This window comes from Cibotium barometz, chromosome 16 (assembly GCF_041138505.1).
Source record: "Cibotium barometz isolate CiBa-2024 chromosome 16, ASM4113850v1, whole genome shotgun sequence".
In the NCBI taxonomy this organism is placed as follows: Eukaryota; Viridiplantae; Streptophyta; class Polypodiopsida; order Cyatheales; family Cibotiaceae; genus Cibotium; species Cibotium barometz.
Genome location: NC_141061.1, coordinates 48,248,049 through 48,267,860, shown reverse-complemented (window position 1 = coordinate 48,267,860; position 19,812 = coordinate 48,248,049). Strand labels below are relative to the sequence as shown.

The following is a 19,812-nucleotide window of genomic DNA, read 5'->3' as shown; positions in this document are numbered from 1 at the left end:
TAAAAGGCACACGTGTGTTAATTTTCTTTTGTTCCCTAAAAGCAGCCATGCGCTGTTTTTTTTCCCGTTTTCACAAATTTTATCTTGCTGCGCTTCTCCCCCATGCCACCCCTGCGCCTCCATCTGCCTCTGTACGGATCCCCTCCCCTGTTGTGCGTTGTACGATCAGGCTTTCTTCAGCCTCTGTACGGCTGCACATACCTTGTATGGTCTCCTTGGCATCATTCTGTACTTCTGCCTGCATGATACTCAGTGTCTCTTTCGCACAGCCATCTGAACTTCACATGTAGCTCTCATGCACGGGGGCGACTACGTCTCTCTTTTCTCTCTCCTTTCCAACCTCTACGAGCCCACACATCTTTCAAGCATGCATGTCACATCATTCCTTTCAACCGGGTTCAAACCCTAACGGCTAGCTCCTAGAATTCCAACAAGGTAGTCGGTGGGGGCCAACTCTCCCAAATCTTCTATTGGGTGGACCTGGGGAAGGCTTGTGTCACCCACTCACACAATGAAGTTGCCAAGGTAAGTCAGTAAGTAGGCACCAACACTGTAGTCCGTGTCATAAGTTCTGACACCCTCTCCTCTGGTAGCAGTTGCAGCTTCCTAGGTCCTGGAGGCTGCAGTCCTTATGGTTACCAAGACGGAAGGTGCGGAGGAAGGTGTTCTTCAGGGTGGCCCAATCCACAAAGTGGTCGGTTGGAAATTGATTAAACCACTTATCTGCAGAGCCTTGTAGAATGGACGGGAAGAGTACCAAGAAGGCATCATCCCACTCACGGCCTCAGCTCTTGCATATAGAGATGATCCGCCAGATGTGGTCATCTACATCTTCAATGGAGGATCCTTTTGAAAGGTAGCTGAAAAGCGGCAGATAAACAGTAGACTTAGGGCATGGGCAGGGCACAAGAGGATCTAGAAGGCATCCTATGGGTGCAAGAACGGGTCGGCAGAGTACTAGAGGTGCTACAGGGCTCGTCGGTAGCAAAAGGATATTTATGTGTCTTTTCTACTCGCCGACAGCAGGTCGACCAGTAGGGGAATCCTCATGGGGCCTATTTAAGACTTTGCCAAGAACCTGTTCAATGATCTGACTTCTCGCTTGAGGGCAATTCTCTTCTTTGTGTTTTGCATCAAGATGTTCCTATGAAAGGTGTTTAGGGCTGAAAGAAGACACACAGCTTCCGCGCATGTAACATTGGTATCAGAGCATTAGGCTGATTCTGAGATATTGTTCCTGCCCATGCCCCATGCACTAACCCACCCTTACTACACCGGTGCATGGATGAAACCATCACCCATGTCTTGATCTTTTGGTGGTGTGGTGACCAACCAACATTGTATCAGCATCAAGTTCAACAATCCTAAACACCGATGCACAATCCAAGGAGAGTAACACAAGACATGGAAGTTCCCAGAAGGTTGGTTGGTGGTGTTCCACAAGACCCAAGGGGAATGACAGCCTTGTGAGTCCGATGCCACTTGGGGCATACCTAGAAAGACTCAGGAAAACAGTTCCAAGGAATGATGATCATCCAAGGGTGGAATGAGGATGCCAAACTCGATACTCACGAAAAGAAGACCAAAGAAAGTGTTCAGGGACAAGGCATGCAAGGCCAGGGGACAAGTGGAACAGATGGCCAGGAAGGAAAGGATGACAGGTATGGGAAAACATGTGTGGAGACAAGGCATAGTCACATGGGACACAAAATGGGGACGGGGAACGGGGACGGAAAAGATTGAGAATGGCCATTCCCTGTGACTATAGAGTGACATGGGACGGGAATGGGAACGGAAGATGCTGCCATCCCCAACATTCCCGAGTCTAAAAATGCCCATTCCCTGTGACTATGAGACAAGGGATGATGACGATCTTTCAAGGTCAAAAGTTGGAATCCCGTCATCAAGTTTAGAAGTAGGGGATGTCATGTGCATGCACATGGACATGCTAATCCCAAGGCTAATCTCTGAAAAGCAAAAGACTTAGAGCATGAGAAGGGCATAGGAGGATCCCATAATGCATCGTATCGGTGCAAGAACGTGGCAACGGGGTACTAGAGGTGCTACAGGGTTGGTCGACAGCAAGAGGATATTTATGTCTTTTCTGCTGGCCAACAACAGGTCGGCCACTTGGGGAATTCTCATGGGACCTATTTAAGGCTTTGCCAAAAACCTTTTCAATGATCTAACTCCTCACTTGTGGGTAGGTCTAGGATAGGGTTTTGTTACCGCTTTTGGGAAGGCCTAAGGCCACATATGTTGTGACCTTTGTAGATATACTATGAATATACTGAAAATACAGCTCTCTCTCTTCTCATTCTCTTCACTCCATCTTGATGTGTTTTGCATCAAGATGTTCCTATGAAAGGTGCTTAGGGCTTAAAGAAGACACAGCTCCCACGCATGTAACAGAACACAACGTAAGTGACAAGATTGCAAGAGAGACAAGAAGACTGGACAACACTTGTACTACTCCAAGACACTATCACCCAGCAAAGGTCACAGTGAGGAGGAGGACACACAAGCCCAAGTATCAGATGATGACAAGTGACTACAACACCCAAAGGTAAGGCTAGAATGTAGTATGAAGGATGAAGCATGAAGGACGTCCTTCAAGATGAGTCGAGGGACCATATAAGCATTCCTGCAAGACAAGGTGGAGTCGGTGGAGTCCATGGCATCTCCTATCTCTGGTAGATGCCCTCGGAGTGGCAACCTTTGGTAGAATCTCCCATCTCTAGAAGATGCAAGTTGGAGTGTCAGTGCTGCGGTGCCTTCAATGCCAGTGCATGCACCTCTCATGTATCTGTTGGTGGTGTGCATCCAGTTCTGGATAGTCCACCGAATGCTCCAGGATGGTTCCTCTAGGGTTGACCCACTAGCAGTGTTACGGTGTGGCGGTGTGACACCCAGAGATGGTCTGGCCCAGTGCAATGTGGACACCCTTGGTAGCTACATGAGCTCTATACTGTGGTCAATAAGCTCTAAAGGCAATGTGCTGACATGTCTGAGCATTGTGCTTACTATTTCTTGAAGTACTGGAGCCACTCTTGTTTGTGTTGCTAGTTCTGTAGTGAAGAGGAAGGCAGAGGTCGAGATCTTGACTGTGTGCTTTATTTCTTAACTTTGTGTTGCAATCGACTAGTTGTTACCTGTGAGTGCTAACTCTCTTTCCTTTAGCTTGTCAAGCCACTGCTGCTCCCTAAGCTTCTAATTTTGCTTCTTGGCTGGCTTGGTGTCAGTTCTCACAAGAGTGGTAGTACCAATGTACTCCAAGAAAAACACAATGTCCAAATTATTGATCCCAAAGTTCTATCTCATGGAAATTCACCCCTATTTATAGTTTTCCCCAACTAAATGACCATATGCTACTTTTTACAATCTTTTAGGGTATTATTTAACCCCTTCATTATAATCTATCCCTTCCTACAAAGATTTTGTCCCCAAAGTCTTGACACTTGCAAATGATATACAAAAAAGCCATGCCAACCACCATAGCCTTATGCCCATGACCAAGGCAACCATCCCATGTAGTAGACTACCAAAGTATTAGTCTATCTCTTCACTTCCAAGTCCCTTAAGCATGTCTTTTAAGCTTCAGTTGTGCCCATTCATAAGCTCTTCATGTGCTGTTATTTCCTGCACACAACCCCAAAACAACATCCAAGTAGAAGCCATAAAGCATGCCTATGATCAGCCAAAACCCCAAATACCCGAATACATGGCTGTAAATCCCATATAACCAGTCATATGAGTGTAAGAAGAGCTGAAAACTGCACGTGTATGATCTAAGCATCCCACCAAGCCATCTCTTCACAATAAGCATCCAAATAGAAAGCATGTTAGTCTCCAAAGGTGAAGTTAACAGAATTTCCAGCAAGCTACCAATTCCTGTAAATGTCTCAAAATCACCCCGAATCATCAAGAATAAGCCCATGCTCTTACACATAAGCTAGAGGTTTCCACGTTGACTCATCTTCAGGCAATCCCTTCCATTTGATGAGGAATTCTTCAATGGTATGGTGCCTCAAAACCTTGTGTCTTTTTCCCCTACCTTCTCCGGTATATATTGGATCTCTTCCTCCTCATCAACCGGAGGCAACTCCTCTACCACTTGAAGATCTTGTCCCACATACCTTTTGAGATTGGATACATGGAACACATTATGCATCCTTGTAGTACTAGGTAGTTGGAGTGCATAAGCCACTTCTCCCACTCTCTTGTGTCTTGACCACCATGAAAGGCCCATAGAACTTATGTGCTAATTTGTTGTTGAGTCCACCTTTGAGAGATGAAGGTCTTGACTTGGTAATTTCAAGCCTTGTCAACAGAACAAGGATTCTACTCATAAGCCAAGTGGTTTACTTCAGCCCTTGTACTATTCAACAAGGCAAATGGACTCAGATAGCTATGGACTTCATCACTGGCTTGCCTTCTACTAGGCATGGATGGAATTCCGTATATGTGGTGTGGATAGGCCTACTAAAGCTGCTCATTTTATTCCAACTAAGACCCAATTTTTAGCTTTCCAAGTAGCCAATCAATTTATGGAACATGTGTTCAAGGTACATAGGATGCCTCAACGAATTATGAGCAATAGAGATACAAAATTCATGGGGTCTTTTTGGAGAAGTTTGTTTGAGAGCATGAGCAGTAAGGTTACCCCTAGTACCGCCTACCACCCTCAAGCCGATGGGCAAACGGAGAGGGTTAACAAATGGGTGGTGACATACTAGAGGCATTATTGCCATGATACTCAAGCAACTTGGGATAAGTGGCTTTACTTGGTAGAATTTTGCTATAATAGCACCCTCATTCAAAGCATGGGTATGTCACCTTTTGAGGCCCATTATGGATATCAAGTGCATGTGCCATCAATGGTGTTCAAAGAGGGGTTGTCAATCCTCATGCAAAGGATGAGTATTGGGAAACATAATTCTTGCATGAGTGGAAGCCTTGTTGTACTGATCCATAGTCCTAAGCATGATTAAGAACAAGATGCTAATTAACACAAGATTAAGACAAAGGAGAGAGATTAGGTGTCAAGTTTTCTTGTATTACTATGGTACAAAAAGATAACTTGATGCTTGTACATGATGTAGGGCTATGCTCAGCCCCATAGGGGTGACCTAGGCCCCTTCTACATAAGTCTTACTGATTCTAGATGATTGAATGTTGAACTAATGAATGATGATCTGCTGAATTCTGAGTTTATGCTTATATATATGGATGGGTACAAGTCGACCAGCCGTTGGAGCCTATCATCCTGTTTGTCTGGACAAATAAATATAAATATTTTGCTTTAATTGCTGCGCTTGCTAACTGGGCTGCCCACACCTGCTGAGACAAGTTGTGACCCTAGCCGCCAGCATGCACAAGGCTACTACCAGCCGACACCATGCTGCTGTCAGCCGACAGCCCCTTCATGCATCCCATGTGAATGATGATGATGTTGAAACTGATGATGAGGCTGATCTGATGATGATGTTGAACCTGATAATGAGGCTGAGTTGATGATGATGCCGATGCTTACAATGATGATGAAGATGATTGTTCTGATGCTACTGATACTGATGATGCTCTAAATGCTTATCATTACTGCTGCACTAATCACGGACCAGTTCATGCAGAAGATTCGCCATGCCAAGGGCGTGCACGTGACATTCCCTTCTGCTAAACTTGATGACGGGGTGGACATTGTCATCCTTCCTCCCTGGACTTCTACTGACCTTGAACTGCTACTGCCTTTGACTTCTACTTATTGAACTTGACTGATATTTTTGTTTGAACACGTACACTCCTTATCTCCACTTCCAAGTCTTGATGAAGAACTGAGCATCTGTTCACTACTGTCCCCATGCATGCTTTCCCTTGACCTTGACACAGTGTCTGGTCACCTGCCAAAACTGATCATGCCTATTGTGTTGGGTTTTATACTTTGTATGCACCCAGAGGAGTGCTAGTGATCATCAGTAGATTACTGGGGCACTTTTTACTTCAGTTAGTGGAGGTTTTTTCCCCCAGTTTAGCTTAGTTACACTTATAAACAGTTTATAAGTGTTTTGGTCCACCCGGCACATTTTATGGCCAGACATGTGAACACATCTTTTAGGTCACTTTATTATGTGGCTATTGTACTTCACATTATCGACTGAATACACAACAAGAGTCGTGTTCTCTCTCTGCTTCCCCACGTTTGTGTTTGCAGTGCCTCCAAACCCTAACCCTAACAGCTGATAGCCTTCATATTGCTAGGCCTTTGGAAATACTTTGAGGGCTAGTGAGGTACTGGGTATGCGTATCTACCCTCAGGGAATGCTTCCTCTGGCTTCGCCTCTTGCAGACCACTCCATCTGCTACCCTGTTGCATCCTTTCTGCTAGAACTGTGCACCTTTCTTGGGACATAGCTTAGTGGGCAGAGCTTGAATGCTCTGATACTAATGTTGCATGCACGGAAGCCTTGCTATACTAATCCATAGCCTTGAGCCTGATTAAGAACAAGATGCTAACTTAAACATGATTAAGACAAACCAAAGAGATTAGGTGTTAGGTTTTCTTGTATTACTATGGTACAAAAATGTAACTTGATGCTTGTACATGATATAGGGCTATGGTCAGCCCCATAGGGGTGACCTAGGCCCCTTCTACATAATTCTTACTAATTCTAGCTGATTGAATGTTGAACTAATGAATGATGATCTGCTGAATTATGAGTTTATGCTTATATATATGGATGGGTACAAGTTGGCCAGCTGTTGCAGCCTGTTTGTCTGGACAAATAAACATGAATATTTTGCTTTAATTGCTGCGCTTGCAAACTGGGCTGCCCACAGCTGCTGAGACATGTTGTGACCCTAGCCGCCTACATGCACAAAGCTTCTGCGAGCCGACACCATGCTGCTGCAGCCAACATGCCCTTCATGCATCCCATGTGAATGATGATGATGTTGAACCTGATGATGATGCTGAACCTGATAATGAGCCTGATAATGAGGCTGATTTGATGATGATGCTGATGCTTACAACGATGATGAAGATGATGGCTCTGATGCTACTGATACTGATGATGCTCTAAATGCTTATCTTTACTGCTGCACTAATCAGGGATTAAGTGGCGTACACGTGGAATTCCCTTCTGCTAAACTTGATGACGGGGTGGACACACTGTCATCCTTCCTCCCTGGACTTCTACTTATTGACCTTGACTAATATTTTTGTTTGAACACGTTCGCTCTTGATCTCCACTTCCAAGTCTTGATGAAGAACTCAGCATATGTTCACCGCTGTCCCCATGCTTGCTTTCCCTTAACCTTGACACAGCGTCGGGGTCACCTGCCCGAACTAATCATGCCTATTGCTACTAGGCCTTTGGAAATGATCTCAAGGCTTAATGACGTACTGGGTATGCGTATCTACCCTCAGGGAATGCTTCCTCTGGCTATGCCTGTTGCAGACCACTCCATCTACTACTGCTGCATCCTTTCTGCTGAACTGTGCACCTTTCTTGGGACATAGCTTAGTCGGCTGAGCCTGAATGCTCTAATACCAATGTTGCATGCGCGGAAGCCTTGCTGTACTGATCAATAGCCCTAAGCTTGATTAAGAACAAGATGCTAACTTAAACATGATTAAGAGAGGAGAGAGATCAGGTGTCAGGTTTTCTTGTATTACTATGGTACAAAAAGATAACTTGATGCTTGTACATGATGTAGGGCTATGGTCAGACCCATAGGGGTGACCATAGCCCCTTCTACATAAGTCTTATTGATTCTAGATGATTGAATGTTGAATTGATGAATGATGATCTGCTGAATTATGAGTTTATGCTTATATATATGGATGGGTACAAGTCGGCCAGCTGTTGCAACCTGCTTGTCTGGACAAATAAACATGAATATTTTGCTTTAATTGCTGCGCTTGCAAACTGGGCTGCCCACAGCTGCTAAGACATGTTGTGACCCTAGCCGCCTACATGCACAAAGCTGCTGCCAGCCGACAGCCCCTTCATGCATCCCATGTGAATGATGATGATGTTGAAACTGATGATGAGGCTGATCTGATGATGATGCTAAACCTGATAATGAGGCTGTGTTGATGATGATGCTGATGCTTACAATGATGATGAAGTGATGGTTCTGATGCTACTGATACTGATGATGCTCTAAATGCTTATCCTTACTGCTGCACTAATCAGGGATTAAGCCAGTTCATGCTGAAGATTAGCCATGCCAAGGGCGTGCACGTGACATTCCCTTTTGCTAAACTTGATGACAGGGTGGACACATTGTCATCCTTCCTCCTTGGACTTCTACTGACCTAAGTGACAACCCTACTTCTAAATATAAGCCATGGTGATTGGACCTTTCTTTTTTTTTCTTTGAACTGCTACTGCCTTTGTTTGACTTCTACTTATTGAACTTGACTGATATTTTTGTTTGAACACGCACACTCCTGATCTCCACTTCCAAGTCTTGATGAAGAACTGAGCATCTGTTCACTGCTGTCCCCATGCCTGCTTTCCCTTAACCTTGACACAGTGTTCGGTCACCTACCAAAACTGATCATGCCTATTGCTAGGCCTTTGGAAATAATTTGAGGGCTAGTGAGGTACTGGGTATGCCTACCTACCCTCAAGGAATGCTTCCTCTCGCTTCGCCTATTGTAGACCACTCCATTTGCTACCCTGCTGCATCCTTTCTGCTAGAACTATGCACCTTATGTAACAAGCGGAAGCTCTGGGGATCTTCTTTCAGTCCTAAACACCATCTAGAACATGCTGATGCGAAAACGCAGACAGAAGGGAGAGAGAGAGAGAGAGAGAGAGATAACTGGACATTCAATATATTCATATGGTACAAAAAGGTACCCAAATCTACAGCCATAGGCTGCCTTACATAAAAGGTGGAATACACCAAAACAGTACTAAACTAGGACCCATTCCTTAAAAGAATGAATGACTCTACCAATTAGCATCCTTGCCTATTTATAGGCCCTTGGACAAATAAAACGCTGGCCGACTGGGCATAAATCCATATATCCTGAAGCGCTTGCAACCAACCCTGTTGTGTTTAGCCGACAACATCCCTGGAACAGCTGACAGACCCTCCTGTGCAGCCAACAGAGCCTTCCATCTTTTCCATGCCCTGCTCCAAGTCGAACACTGGCCCAAAACTGTAGCATGCTCCTAAACTCTAGTCTTTTTCTGGCCGCCCCTACTGGACTAGCTGAGGAACTTGTCCATGGGCACACATGCACATGACATCCCCCTCTGTTAAACTTGATGACGGGATTCCAACTTTTTCCTTGGATGACTGTCATCATCCCATTCTGTTCCAAGAGTCCCTCTGTCATCCATCCATCTCTAGCAACCCTTTTCTCTGAAAACTCGGCCCGATCTCCAAAACCACTCTAACTCTGAATAAGATCTATGCATCTGTTCCATCCAGTCCCCAATCCATTCCTGCCCTGACTCTGAACATTGTCTTGGTCTTCATTCCTGAGAAATCCCATCCCCTCTGGCTTTGTAAAACACCACCAACAAACCTCCTGGGAGCTCTTCCCGATCTTGTGTTCCTTGCCTTGGGCTTCGTACCCGTGCACTTTCCTGTACCTTGGACCTGTACACCATCATATGGAACTGAATCAATGTTTAGCTTTGCTGAGCCTGATGCTCTAATACCAATGTAACACGCAAACGCTCTGGGGGTCTTCTTTTAGCCCTAAACACCCTGATGCAAAAACACAGACAGAAGGGAGAGAGAGAGAGAGAGAGAGAGAGAGAGAGAGAGAGAGAGCTGGAAATTCAGTATATTCATATGGTAGAAAAAGGTACCCAAATCTACAGCCATAGGCTGCCTTACATAAAAGGTGGAATACACCAAAACAGTACTAAACTAGGACCCATTCCTTAAGGGAATGAATGACTCTACCAATGAGCATCCTTGCCTATTTATAGGCCCTTGGACAAATAAAACGCTGGCTGAGGCATAAATCAATATATCCTGAGCGCTTGCAACCAACCCTGTTGTGTGCAGCCGATAGCATCCCTGAACAGCCGACAGAGCCTCTTGTGCAGCCGACAGAGCCTTCCATCTTTTCCATGCCCTGCTCCAAGTCCAACACTTGCCCAAAACTGTAGCATGCTCCTAAACTCTAGTCTTTTTCTGGCTACCCCTGCTGGACTAGCAAAGGAACTTGTCGAGGCACACATGCACATCACACCTTTCTTGGGACATAGCTTAGTGGGCAGAGCCTGAATGCTCTGATACTAATGTTGCATGCACGGAAGCCTTGTTGTACTAATCCATAGCCCTAAGCTTGATTAAGAACAAGATGCTAACTTAAACATGATTAAGACAGAGCAAAGAGATTAGGTGTCAAGTTTTCTTGTATTCCTATGGTACAAAAAGGTAACTTGATGCTTGTACATGATGTAGGGCTATGGTCAGCCCCATAGGGGTGACCTAGGCCCCTTCTACATAATTCTTACTGATTCTAGATGATTGAATGTTTGAACTAATGAATGATGATCTGCTGAATTATGAGTTTATGCTTATATATATGGATGGGTACAAGTCGGCCAGCTGTTGCGGCCTGTTTGTCTAGACAAATAAACATGAATATTTTGCTTTAATTGCTGCGCTTGCTGACTGGGCTGCCCACACCTGCTGAGACATGTTGTGACCCTAGCCGCCTGCATGCAGCACAAGGCTGCTGCCAGCCGACACCATGCTGCTGTTAGCCGACAGCCCCTTCATGCATCCCATGTGAATGATGATGATGTTGAACCTGATGATGAGGCTAATCTGATGATGATGTTGAACCTCCCCAAAAGTGGAGATGAATGCATCTCTTGCAACGAATTGGGAACCATGTACACCTTCCCTTGATACCATAAAAGTCCATTGTGTACCTTATAATGAGGGTACTCATCAGATACACCTTGCTATGATTTGATCAATCAAGTACTCCTCTTGTATGTCCATTGTCAAACCTCCAGATCTCTCCGTGAGGGAAAGCTACAAAACAACCATGAAAAGCAAGACAAAGCAACAAACCCTAACCCTAGAAGGCAAAGCGGAAGAAACATATTTGGGTGCCCAGTGCAGGCATACTCGCCACCCAACCATGACAGCTGTGAGCGAGGCTCACAAACTTGGCCGTCCCCACCGAGCCATGAGCTAGAGCGTCATGCTCTCATGAGTGCCCTACCATCGTCCTCATCCAGTGTACTCTACCACCCGGGGTTGTCACCCAAGAACGACGGCCTCCTGCGCGATGGTGCTCCTACTACACGCGCTCTGCACTCCTGTGCTCCATCTGTCGGTGTGTGCCCAACTGGTACCCCTTCCCCCCCAATAAATAGGGAAGGCCCAAAAAGCACACGCTATCAATAGCGGACCAAAAAGCACATGTCCGCCCACAACATATTACACTCTAGCTCGCCAATCTGCCTGCCCCTAGAATGCACATATACTCCCCTTCCTCAAAAGAGCTCACTCTTGAGCTCAAGGAAAAGGAACTCAAGGAGAAGTTGTCACATTCACAACATTAGAGAAACACCCTCTATTGGTTGAAACCAATAGTCTCAAGGACAATCCGACTAAGAGATCGACTTGCTCAAGTAATATGACATGAGCATCAATTCCTAGTCACAAAAGCCTAATCCGGAGCAAATGGATCATCTTGGTAACTCTAAGTTGACAATGCTACCAGCACTAGAGGTAAGCAACCACTGTCCTAAAGAGTTATCCCGAGGTACGCAACCACTGTCCTAAAGAGTTATCCCGAAACTAAAAGTATCTTCCATTTGACCACCATGCTTTCATCTTGATGTCCTCTATAAATCTGGTCTGGAAAAAACCACAAAACTGGGAAAACCTAGAACTTACTACTACTGAAGCCTGAACCAAGTGGAACACAACAGTAGTCTCTTCCCAAACAAGAGAAGAATCAATCTTCTAGAGAAGATCATCAATCTGTCCTTCGTCACCTCGGGAGTCTAACTTCCCAAACAAACCTCGGAAAGTCTATGAGTACCTTGGACATGAAAGAAACAACTGTTCCAACAGACCTGGTTATGACTCAAGCTAGCATCTACCATGACTGTCTGTATCAAAAGTAAAGTATCTATCCCTCAAAAATATTGAGATAGCCTTGTGTTTGTAGGCACAGAGTCAGAGTCTGAACGAAGCCTTGACAATCTGGCGTAGCCTTGTAACATGCGATGGATCATGGCGTCCCATACCACCATGATACACCCCATACCCGTGCTACGATTACTACAAAACACCAGTTTGTGGATCGGTCGTGATCTATCAGAAACAATAAATGCCAATGGCTGACTAGGTGCCACAAACTAAAACAAGTTCTCGAAAGGAAGAACTCCAAACAAGACTAGTGATCATAACTCGATCCAGGGATTAGACAACATCTATGTACACAAAGAAGAACAACCTTGACCAACGTACCAGTCAAAGCATCTGTCTAAACCCAGAAAATCTTGGAAACCAAAACTTGCTTCCAAAAACTTATGCGCATAGCGTAAATTCTTGAATAACCATGATTCAATAGTCACGGTATAACTTGGAATAGCGTGAATATCTATACACACTGCATAACCGTTTTGTCATGCAATCTGACAATGAATCCCAACATGTAAACTTAATCTAGATGCCCTCTATCAAATATCCGTGTAGCCACAATGTCAATGTGTAGTCAACTATTCCTCAATCCTACACATGTAGATAAGTCTTGCCTATCAAAGCCCAACAATGAAAACAATGGTCATTCCAATATCTGTAGAGTTTTAGGTCTATGTCTTGCATGGGCGACCAAGTAAGGGACCCCCATGGGTGCCATCGGCTTCGGGAAGGTAGGTGTTTTTTTTTTGCATTAAAAAAAACATACCTGTTTCTTTTTAAAAAAACAGCGTGCTAATCTCGGCTCATTTTTTTAAATTGCAAACATCAAATTTTTTTTTTAAGGAACCTTTAAAAAACGATGCTTTCTTTTACCAAGCTTTCCCGTTTTTTTTGTTTTCTTGGCGGCGCTTATCCTAGCGGCCAGCTTTTTTTTGGTTGCCGCTTTTCTTGTCCTCCACGTGCTCTGGCTGCCGCTTTTCTTGTGCTGCCGCCGCCTACCTCGCTTTCCTGTGGCTACTTGGTGGCCTACACGTGGGCCTCTGCCTGCTCGTACACCAGCAAGTATGCGATAGCATGCTTTTCTTCTCTCTATGCTCCGCTTCCTCGCCATGCTGGCCTTACTTTGCTGCGGGTGACCCCTACTCAGCACCCCTGTGGCTACTGTCTGCACACAGTAACCCCTACGACTGCCCTGTTTCACCGCAGCCTCTCACCAGCCTAAGGGCTAGCCTATGGCGCCTGTACATAGCAGCCCTACTTGGCTGGCCTGCACATGGCAACCAGGCAACCTTGGGCTAAGCCTATGGGAAATCCTTCCCATATTCAAAAGCACACATTCAACCATGCCTGCGTGCCTCAGCCCTGCAGTCATCATCAACACCTCTCTCATACACATCATAAAAAGACGGTTTTCCCTCCTTGATGCCTGAGATTACAGCCAACTTCACAAAGCTTAACAATGGAAAGCACACGCTAGGAACAAAAGAAAAGATGAGAGTTCACCTCGTTTTCCGTGACAAACGATGCCAATAGCATACCTCTCTTTCTTGTGTGCTAGGGTTGGCTCTGATACCACTGTCAAACCTCCAGATCTCTCCGTGAGGGAAAGCTGCAAAACAACCATGAAAAGCAAGACAAAGCAACAAACCCTAACCCTAGAAGGCAAAGCGGAAGAAACATATCTGGGTGCAGGCATACTCGCCACCCAACCTTGGCAGCCGTGAGTGAGGCTCACAAACTTGGCCGTCCCCACCGAGCCACGAGCTAGAGCGTCATGCTCTCATGAGTGCCCTACCATCGTCCTCATCCGGTGTACTCTACCACCCGGGGATTGTCCCCCAAGGATCACGGCCTCTTGCGCGATGGTGCTCCTACTCAACGCGGTCTGCACTCCTGTGCTCCGTGTGCTCCATCTGTCGGTGTGTGCCCAACTGGTACCCCTCCCCCCAATAAATAGGGAAGGCCCAAAAAGCACACGCTATCAATAGCGGACCAAAAAGCACATGTCCACCCACAACATATTACACTCTAGCTTACCAATTTGCCTGCCCCTAGCGTGCACATGACATCCATAATCCAATCTTTGTAGACCTCCAAGATGGAAGAGAGAGTACATGCCCACATACGTGAAAGAATATCAGCAGCGTGGCCACCACATTGTCCTTACCCGGCATGTAAGATATCTCAAAATCATAACTTTGAAGTGTGGCCAACCACCTCTTTTGCTTGGGAGAAAGATTGGGTTGTGGCATGAAGGACTTGAGTACCCTATGATCACTTCTCACCTTGAAATAACTCCCATAGATGTAGTGGTGCCACTTCTTAATTGCATGTGTGATGGCTCATACACATGCAAACACCTTTCTTTGTCAGTAAGCTTCCTACTCTCATGTGCAATCCACCATGCTCTTAGTACAAGATAGCCCCAATGCCACTACCACATGCATCCGCCCTTATGGTAAAAGGTAAGGAAAAATCAGGGCATACCAAGATGGGGGCTGAACTGAGGATTTCCTTGAGTTCTTGGAAGCTCTTCTCCACTATTGCATCCCAAAAGAAGGCCTCTTTCTTGATCCTATCGGTGAGTGGAGCGGCAATAGATGCATAGTGCTCAATGAACCTTCTATAAAAGAAGAAAGTCCCAAGAATGCCTTCAAATCCCCCTTGTAGTGTAAGTGTGAACTATACAAGGTAGAGATCACTCTCTGTATGAGAGCAAGCCTAAAGCTTTTCGGAAAGCTTCAAACTTCTCTCTAGGCAAAGCCTTCATAAATAGATCTGCAACAACAGTATCTTGTGTAGGATAGTAAGATAAACTAACCTCCCCTCCATGTAATGTCTCTCTCACATAATGATAGTAGATCTCAATGTGCTTGTTACGTGCATGAAATACGGGATTTCGTGCCACGGCCATAGCACTCTGGCTATCAGTGAGAATAGTAGCGATTGTTTGCTAACACTCACAAAGATCAGCCATACACAATCTACCATAGCAATGAAGGCTGCCCCCCTATACTCAACCTCACGAGATAGATGTGGCAACAATGGGTTGCTTTTTACTCAACCATGATATGAATGAACTACCAAGAAAAAATCAATTCTCACTAGTGGATTGCCTTGTATCATAATCACCAACCCAGTCTAAATCATTGTATGCCCCCCCCGGGATAGAACAAATCAACGGAGACACCCAAAAGCTATGACAGGCCTCGTGTTACACAAGTAAATGAGGCATCCCATTGCCTGACTGTAAATGCCAGCTTCAAAAGATTCACCAATGTCGTGCATGCTGAGCCGTAAACTCGATTCTACTAGCTCTCTGCTTTGCAATGTCAAGCTTAAGTCTCTCCAAAATCATGTCCCATCCATCTGCCACCTCCGAATCTGTGTATTGATTGCCTATTTGAAACTAGGGATCGACCATAAAACCTGCTCCATGCATAGGTGAATGGTATATATCCCATCTATCTTGGCATAGCTTCCTAACCTAGTATTTCTATTCATCTTGCTCGATGTGCTCCAACTTTTCCACCATCTTGTTCATCCCCTCGTAATCTTTCCAATGCATGGCTAAAGTGAATTTGTAATCCTCAACAAGTGGATGATTGGAGTTCCCAAAGCTATGATGCGTCTCACCTGCTCCCACCAAAGAGGGTTCCCAATATTTGACACACATGCCTTCCCTATAGCAGTTCCAGACGATGCATGCCTCTCATACTCATCACTCACCATCAACTGCTTTTTACGGCACTAGAACACTTGTTAAGGGACCCCCAACATGAGGAAGTTGTATCCGAAGCGAGTGTCTGAATACTTACACAGATCTCTAGATGACTTCTTCCTGAACTCAACCATTAACAAAGTGTGCCTGTAAATGAAGGATACGATCTGGGTGGCTTGCTCTATGATGGGAGCAATCCAATCCAACTTTCCAATGTCCTTGAGAAGATTGTTGAGGCAGTGCGCCATGCATATAGAAAATGTAATATAAGGAAACCTGTTAGAGTCAATAATTTGCCGGCTGCCTTGTTCGCGTTCTCTCCATCAGCTACAGATTGGATCACCTTCTCTTCACCCACCGCTTGTACGGTTGCTGACCACTCTTGGAAAAGTGCTTATGCACTCTTCCCTATCTCGGACGCATCATGCGATGAGATAAAGTAAGATTGCCCTCTAAAATAGACAATGACACCATGAATGGATCTGGACCGAGTGTCGCTCCACCCATCTGCAATAAGTGTGACGCCATTCCTGTCCCAAGAGGACCTCACAATCTCTGTAGCTACGGCAGTTGTGCCCTTCTCCTTCACTAGTAAGGTGGTTCTCAATGCCTCTAATGATGGAGGAGTGTAGGTGGATCCATACTCTGCAATCTTGCGCACCATGTCCTAGAAGCAGAAGCTATGAGCAGCCTAAAAGGCAATGATGTCATGGTAGAAGAAGTGCACAACACTACCATCCACATCCTCCTCCTTCTTTGGGTCCCATCTACTCTGAAGTGTACTTTGTCTCGAGCGAACAATACCCCTCGCACCCACTGATGGTGGTGGTGCTCCAAATGAAGACCTAGTGGTTCCAGAAGTTTGTCCTGAAGTGCCCACATATGTGGTACTCCCACCCCCACTCTCCGAGCTGATGAAGATGGCCGTGTCACTTCGTCTTTCAGACAAAGCTCCTCTCATGCTTCACTAGCGATGTTAGTACAGAATGCAATTTCCTGTCCATGTTGATGAAGCAAGTGTGCTCAAATAGAAGTTGCACTACCTGACTTCGTAAATAAGGAGACAATATTTGCATGTCCACTTTTCGCGTCTCCTATTTTGTAGGCACCCTCCGCTAGTACCTCATCCCACCAAGACCACTCCGTAGATTTGAACTTCTTTGAGATGGACTGAGACTGATCCATGGAGACCATGGGTGCAAGGACTGCAAAGAAGGAATGAGGAACATGGGTCACTACAATGGTCAATAAGGACAAGATGCCACAAGATTCCGAAAAAAGAAAGTACACAACAAAGCGGGGAGAGTTCGGATAAAAATAAATTCTTTATTCATTCACCATTAGCACACGTTTTTTTGAACACCGGACACACGTTTTTTTAACGGCAGTTTAACAAGCGTTTTTTTTTTCTCTCTTCGAGTTTATTTTTTTATAAATTTTTGCCTCGTGGCGAGGATGTGATTGTGCCCTCTCTTTGGTGACTCCTCGGGTACATGGTACCAGATGGTCACGAGGTGGTCTATACTCTCTCTCCTCTCGACGAGTTTGGAAGGTTGGTCTCATGATCACCTCTCGAAGAGAATGAAAGAGAGAGAAGAAGAAGAAGAAGAATAAGAAGAAGAGAAAGAAAAGATTTCAAACCCAAATGGTATGAAAGAGAGATTGGAAGGAGTTTCTAGGTGATTTATTTTCTCTCTTCTTAATTGAAATCTTTTCTCATTATAATGCTATTAAAATTCTGCAAGAACCCTACTCTTTTATTTTGTGATATTACAAATGTATCAACTTACTATGCACAAGGACTCCATGATAAGGCCACATGTGCAATGAAGGGATCTATGGCTCAGATACCAATGCAATGCAGGAATCCATGGCTCAGATAACAATGCAATGCAAGGAAATGGATCTAAGCCATATCTATGAGAAGCCATGTGTTAACCCACACATGAAGGGTCATAGGCCAGCTCCCATGAAAGCCCAACGGTGGAAGTACCATGTACTCCAAGAAGACAAGATGTCTATCGTATCAAATGATCAAAAAGATGGGTTCAATAGTCCTAAGGTTGGTGATTTTTATAGTCCCAAGGTGTTAATACCACCATGTGTAAATATCCTAAGTCCCAACATGAATATCCTAAGTCCCAACATGGGTAGCCCATCCCCACGTGCATGTGTATCCTAAAATCCCTACGACATGAAGAAAAGTACATGTATGAAGGCTATGATGCTGAACCACAAAGGATAACTCCCACTAGAGCGACTACTACACGTTGTACGAAAAGTATCAGCAACACACGATTAAGCATGAAGCAACGCAGGGAAGTCGTCGTCAAAGACAAGTAAGTGTTTAAAATTGGTGATACAGACATGAAGACAAGTACACCAAAGTTTATGTATGAAGGCTATGATGCTGAACCACAAAGGATAACTCCCACTAGAGCGACTACTACACATTGTACGAAAAGTATCAGCAACACACGGTTAACCATGAAGCAACGCAGGGAAGTCGGCGTCAAAGACAAGTAAGTGTTTAAAATTGGTGATACATTATTGGGCTTGGAAACATAGGTCGTACCCGCGTTTCTTGAGGCCAAGGAGGACTTGTCCCCCCTGATTCACGATGGCCAACGTGAGCAACTTCGGGGAAGTAATGTTGTTGGTTGAGACCTGCGCACCGTGGGTAGGCAAGGCGGCAGTTCCAGCCATGGGGGCAATCAAGGTCGCACACCTACACGAGTAGACGCGCAGTGAAATATTGCCGAAGAAATACTTCAGTAAGACGAGAGCTCTACAAACTCCACATTTTTTAAAATAATGATTTTTAATTAGTATAATTGATAGGAAGGTAACCTTTAAGAGAACTTTCCCAATCCGTACAAATTGGCCACCCATTTCCCAACTTTACGAGAACCTGGTGACCCGTTTCCCAATCCCTAGAGCAGCATACTTTAGTACATACTAGGAATTAGGGGCCTACCCGTGCCCATAAGCCTGCCAAGTCATCCAAGTGCTTTGACTTGGGTACCCTCACCCCCCCTAGACCTCGCTCGAACTCGTCGGGCGTGCTTTGTCATCCGGGCTCTACTAGTGGCTCAGCTCCATGCCGTCACTATGGGCTACGGGCTACTGCCAAGTCTGATTTCAGTGACCATTTATGAAATCCTTCTGGGTGTCTGCGAACACACACTCAAAAGTATAATGATCTATGCCATCATAGGTACTCATCCAAGAGATCATCTCTTGAATCTAGGAATGTACAAGCACTGTCAAACTCTCTGGTCTAACTCTACCAAGTGCATTGTCCACTAAGCCTCAATGGGCTTGGCTACGAGATCATCTACCAATATGGACAACATTTGGGGCATGGCATAGAAGCTTTTGGTCTCATGTAAGACAAGTTAAATAACCATCGAATGACGTTCGGCCTCTATATGATGAGAAATGAATCTTGCCACATGTGGGCAAGTTTGGTTGTGGTCTAATGCTCTAATTACCCTCTAGAGCCAAAAGGAAACTACTCCTAATGCCAGGTGTGGCCCACTCATACATGGACTTAAAGTAATCAAATTGGGCGTACTCGAATTCTTGTGGATGCTCATTATTCACTCACACTACCAATGGACACCAAACTAAATGAACATACGTGACCTACGCACACACATACGTTCTAAACTTTTGCATTCATTACAATTTCAAGTTTGGTAGTATGAATCTCCTTTGTGTAGTTTGTGAGTATGGTGCCAAGACAAATCCAATCCCCGGAACTTCTCTAGGGTGGGAACATGCTTTAATTTACCGTAGAAAATTCATATAAATACTATTGGAGGCCAAGGAACACATTGTGACATTGGCCCATGAGTACATACATGCTAGCCTTATCACATACACGAGTGGCAAAATCTATCCATCCCACTTGTTAATGTGGAGTCGGTCCACATGATCATCTT

At 45.0% G+C, this 19,812-nt stretch overlaps 1 protein-coding gene across 11 annotated transcripts in view; it reads right to left on the bottom strand.

Moving 5' to 3' along the window:
• NUDX1 (nudix hydrolase 1) overlaps positions 1 to 18,662 on the bottom strand; it is an 87,584-nt gene extending 68,922 nt beyond the window's left edge. For all 11 annotated transcript variants that reach the window (XM_086810629.1, XM_086810630.1, XM_086810627.1 and 8 more), the window contains exon 1: positions 18,441 to 18,662. In XM_086810629.1, the coding sequence (XP_086666755.1) occupies positions 18,441 to 18,571 (131 nt within the window). In that variant the 5' untranslated portion in view covers positions 18,572 to 18,662. The remainder of the gene's footprint in view (positions 1 to 18,440) is intronic.
• Positions 18,663 to 19,812: the final 1,150 nt, after the last annotated feature.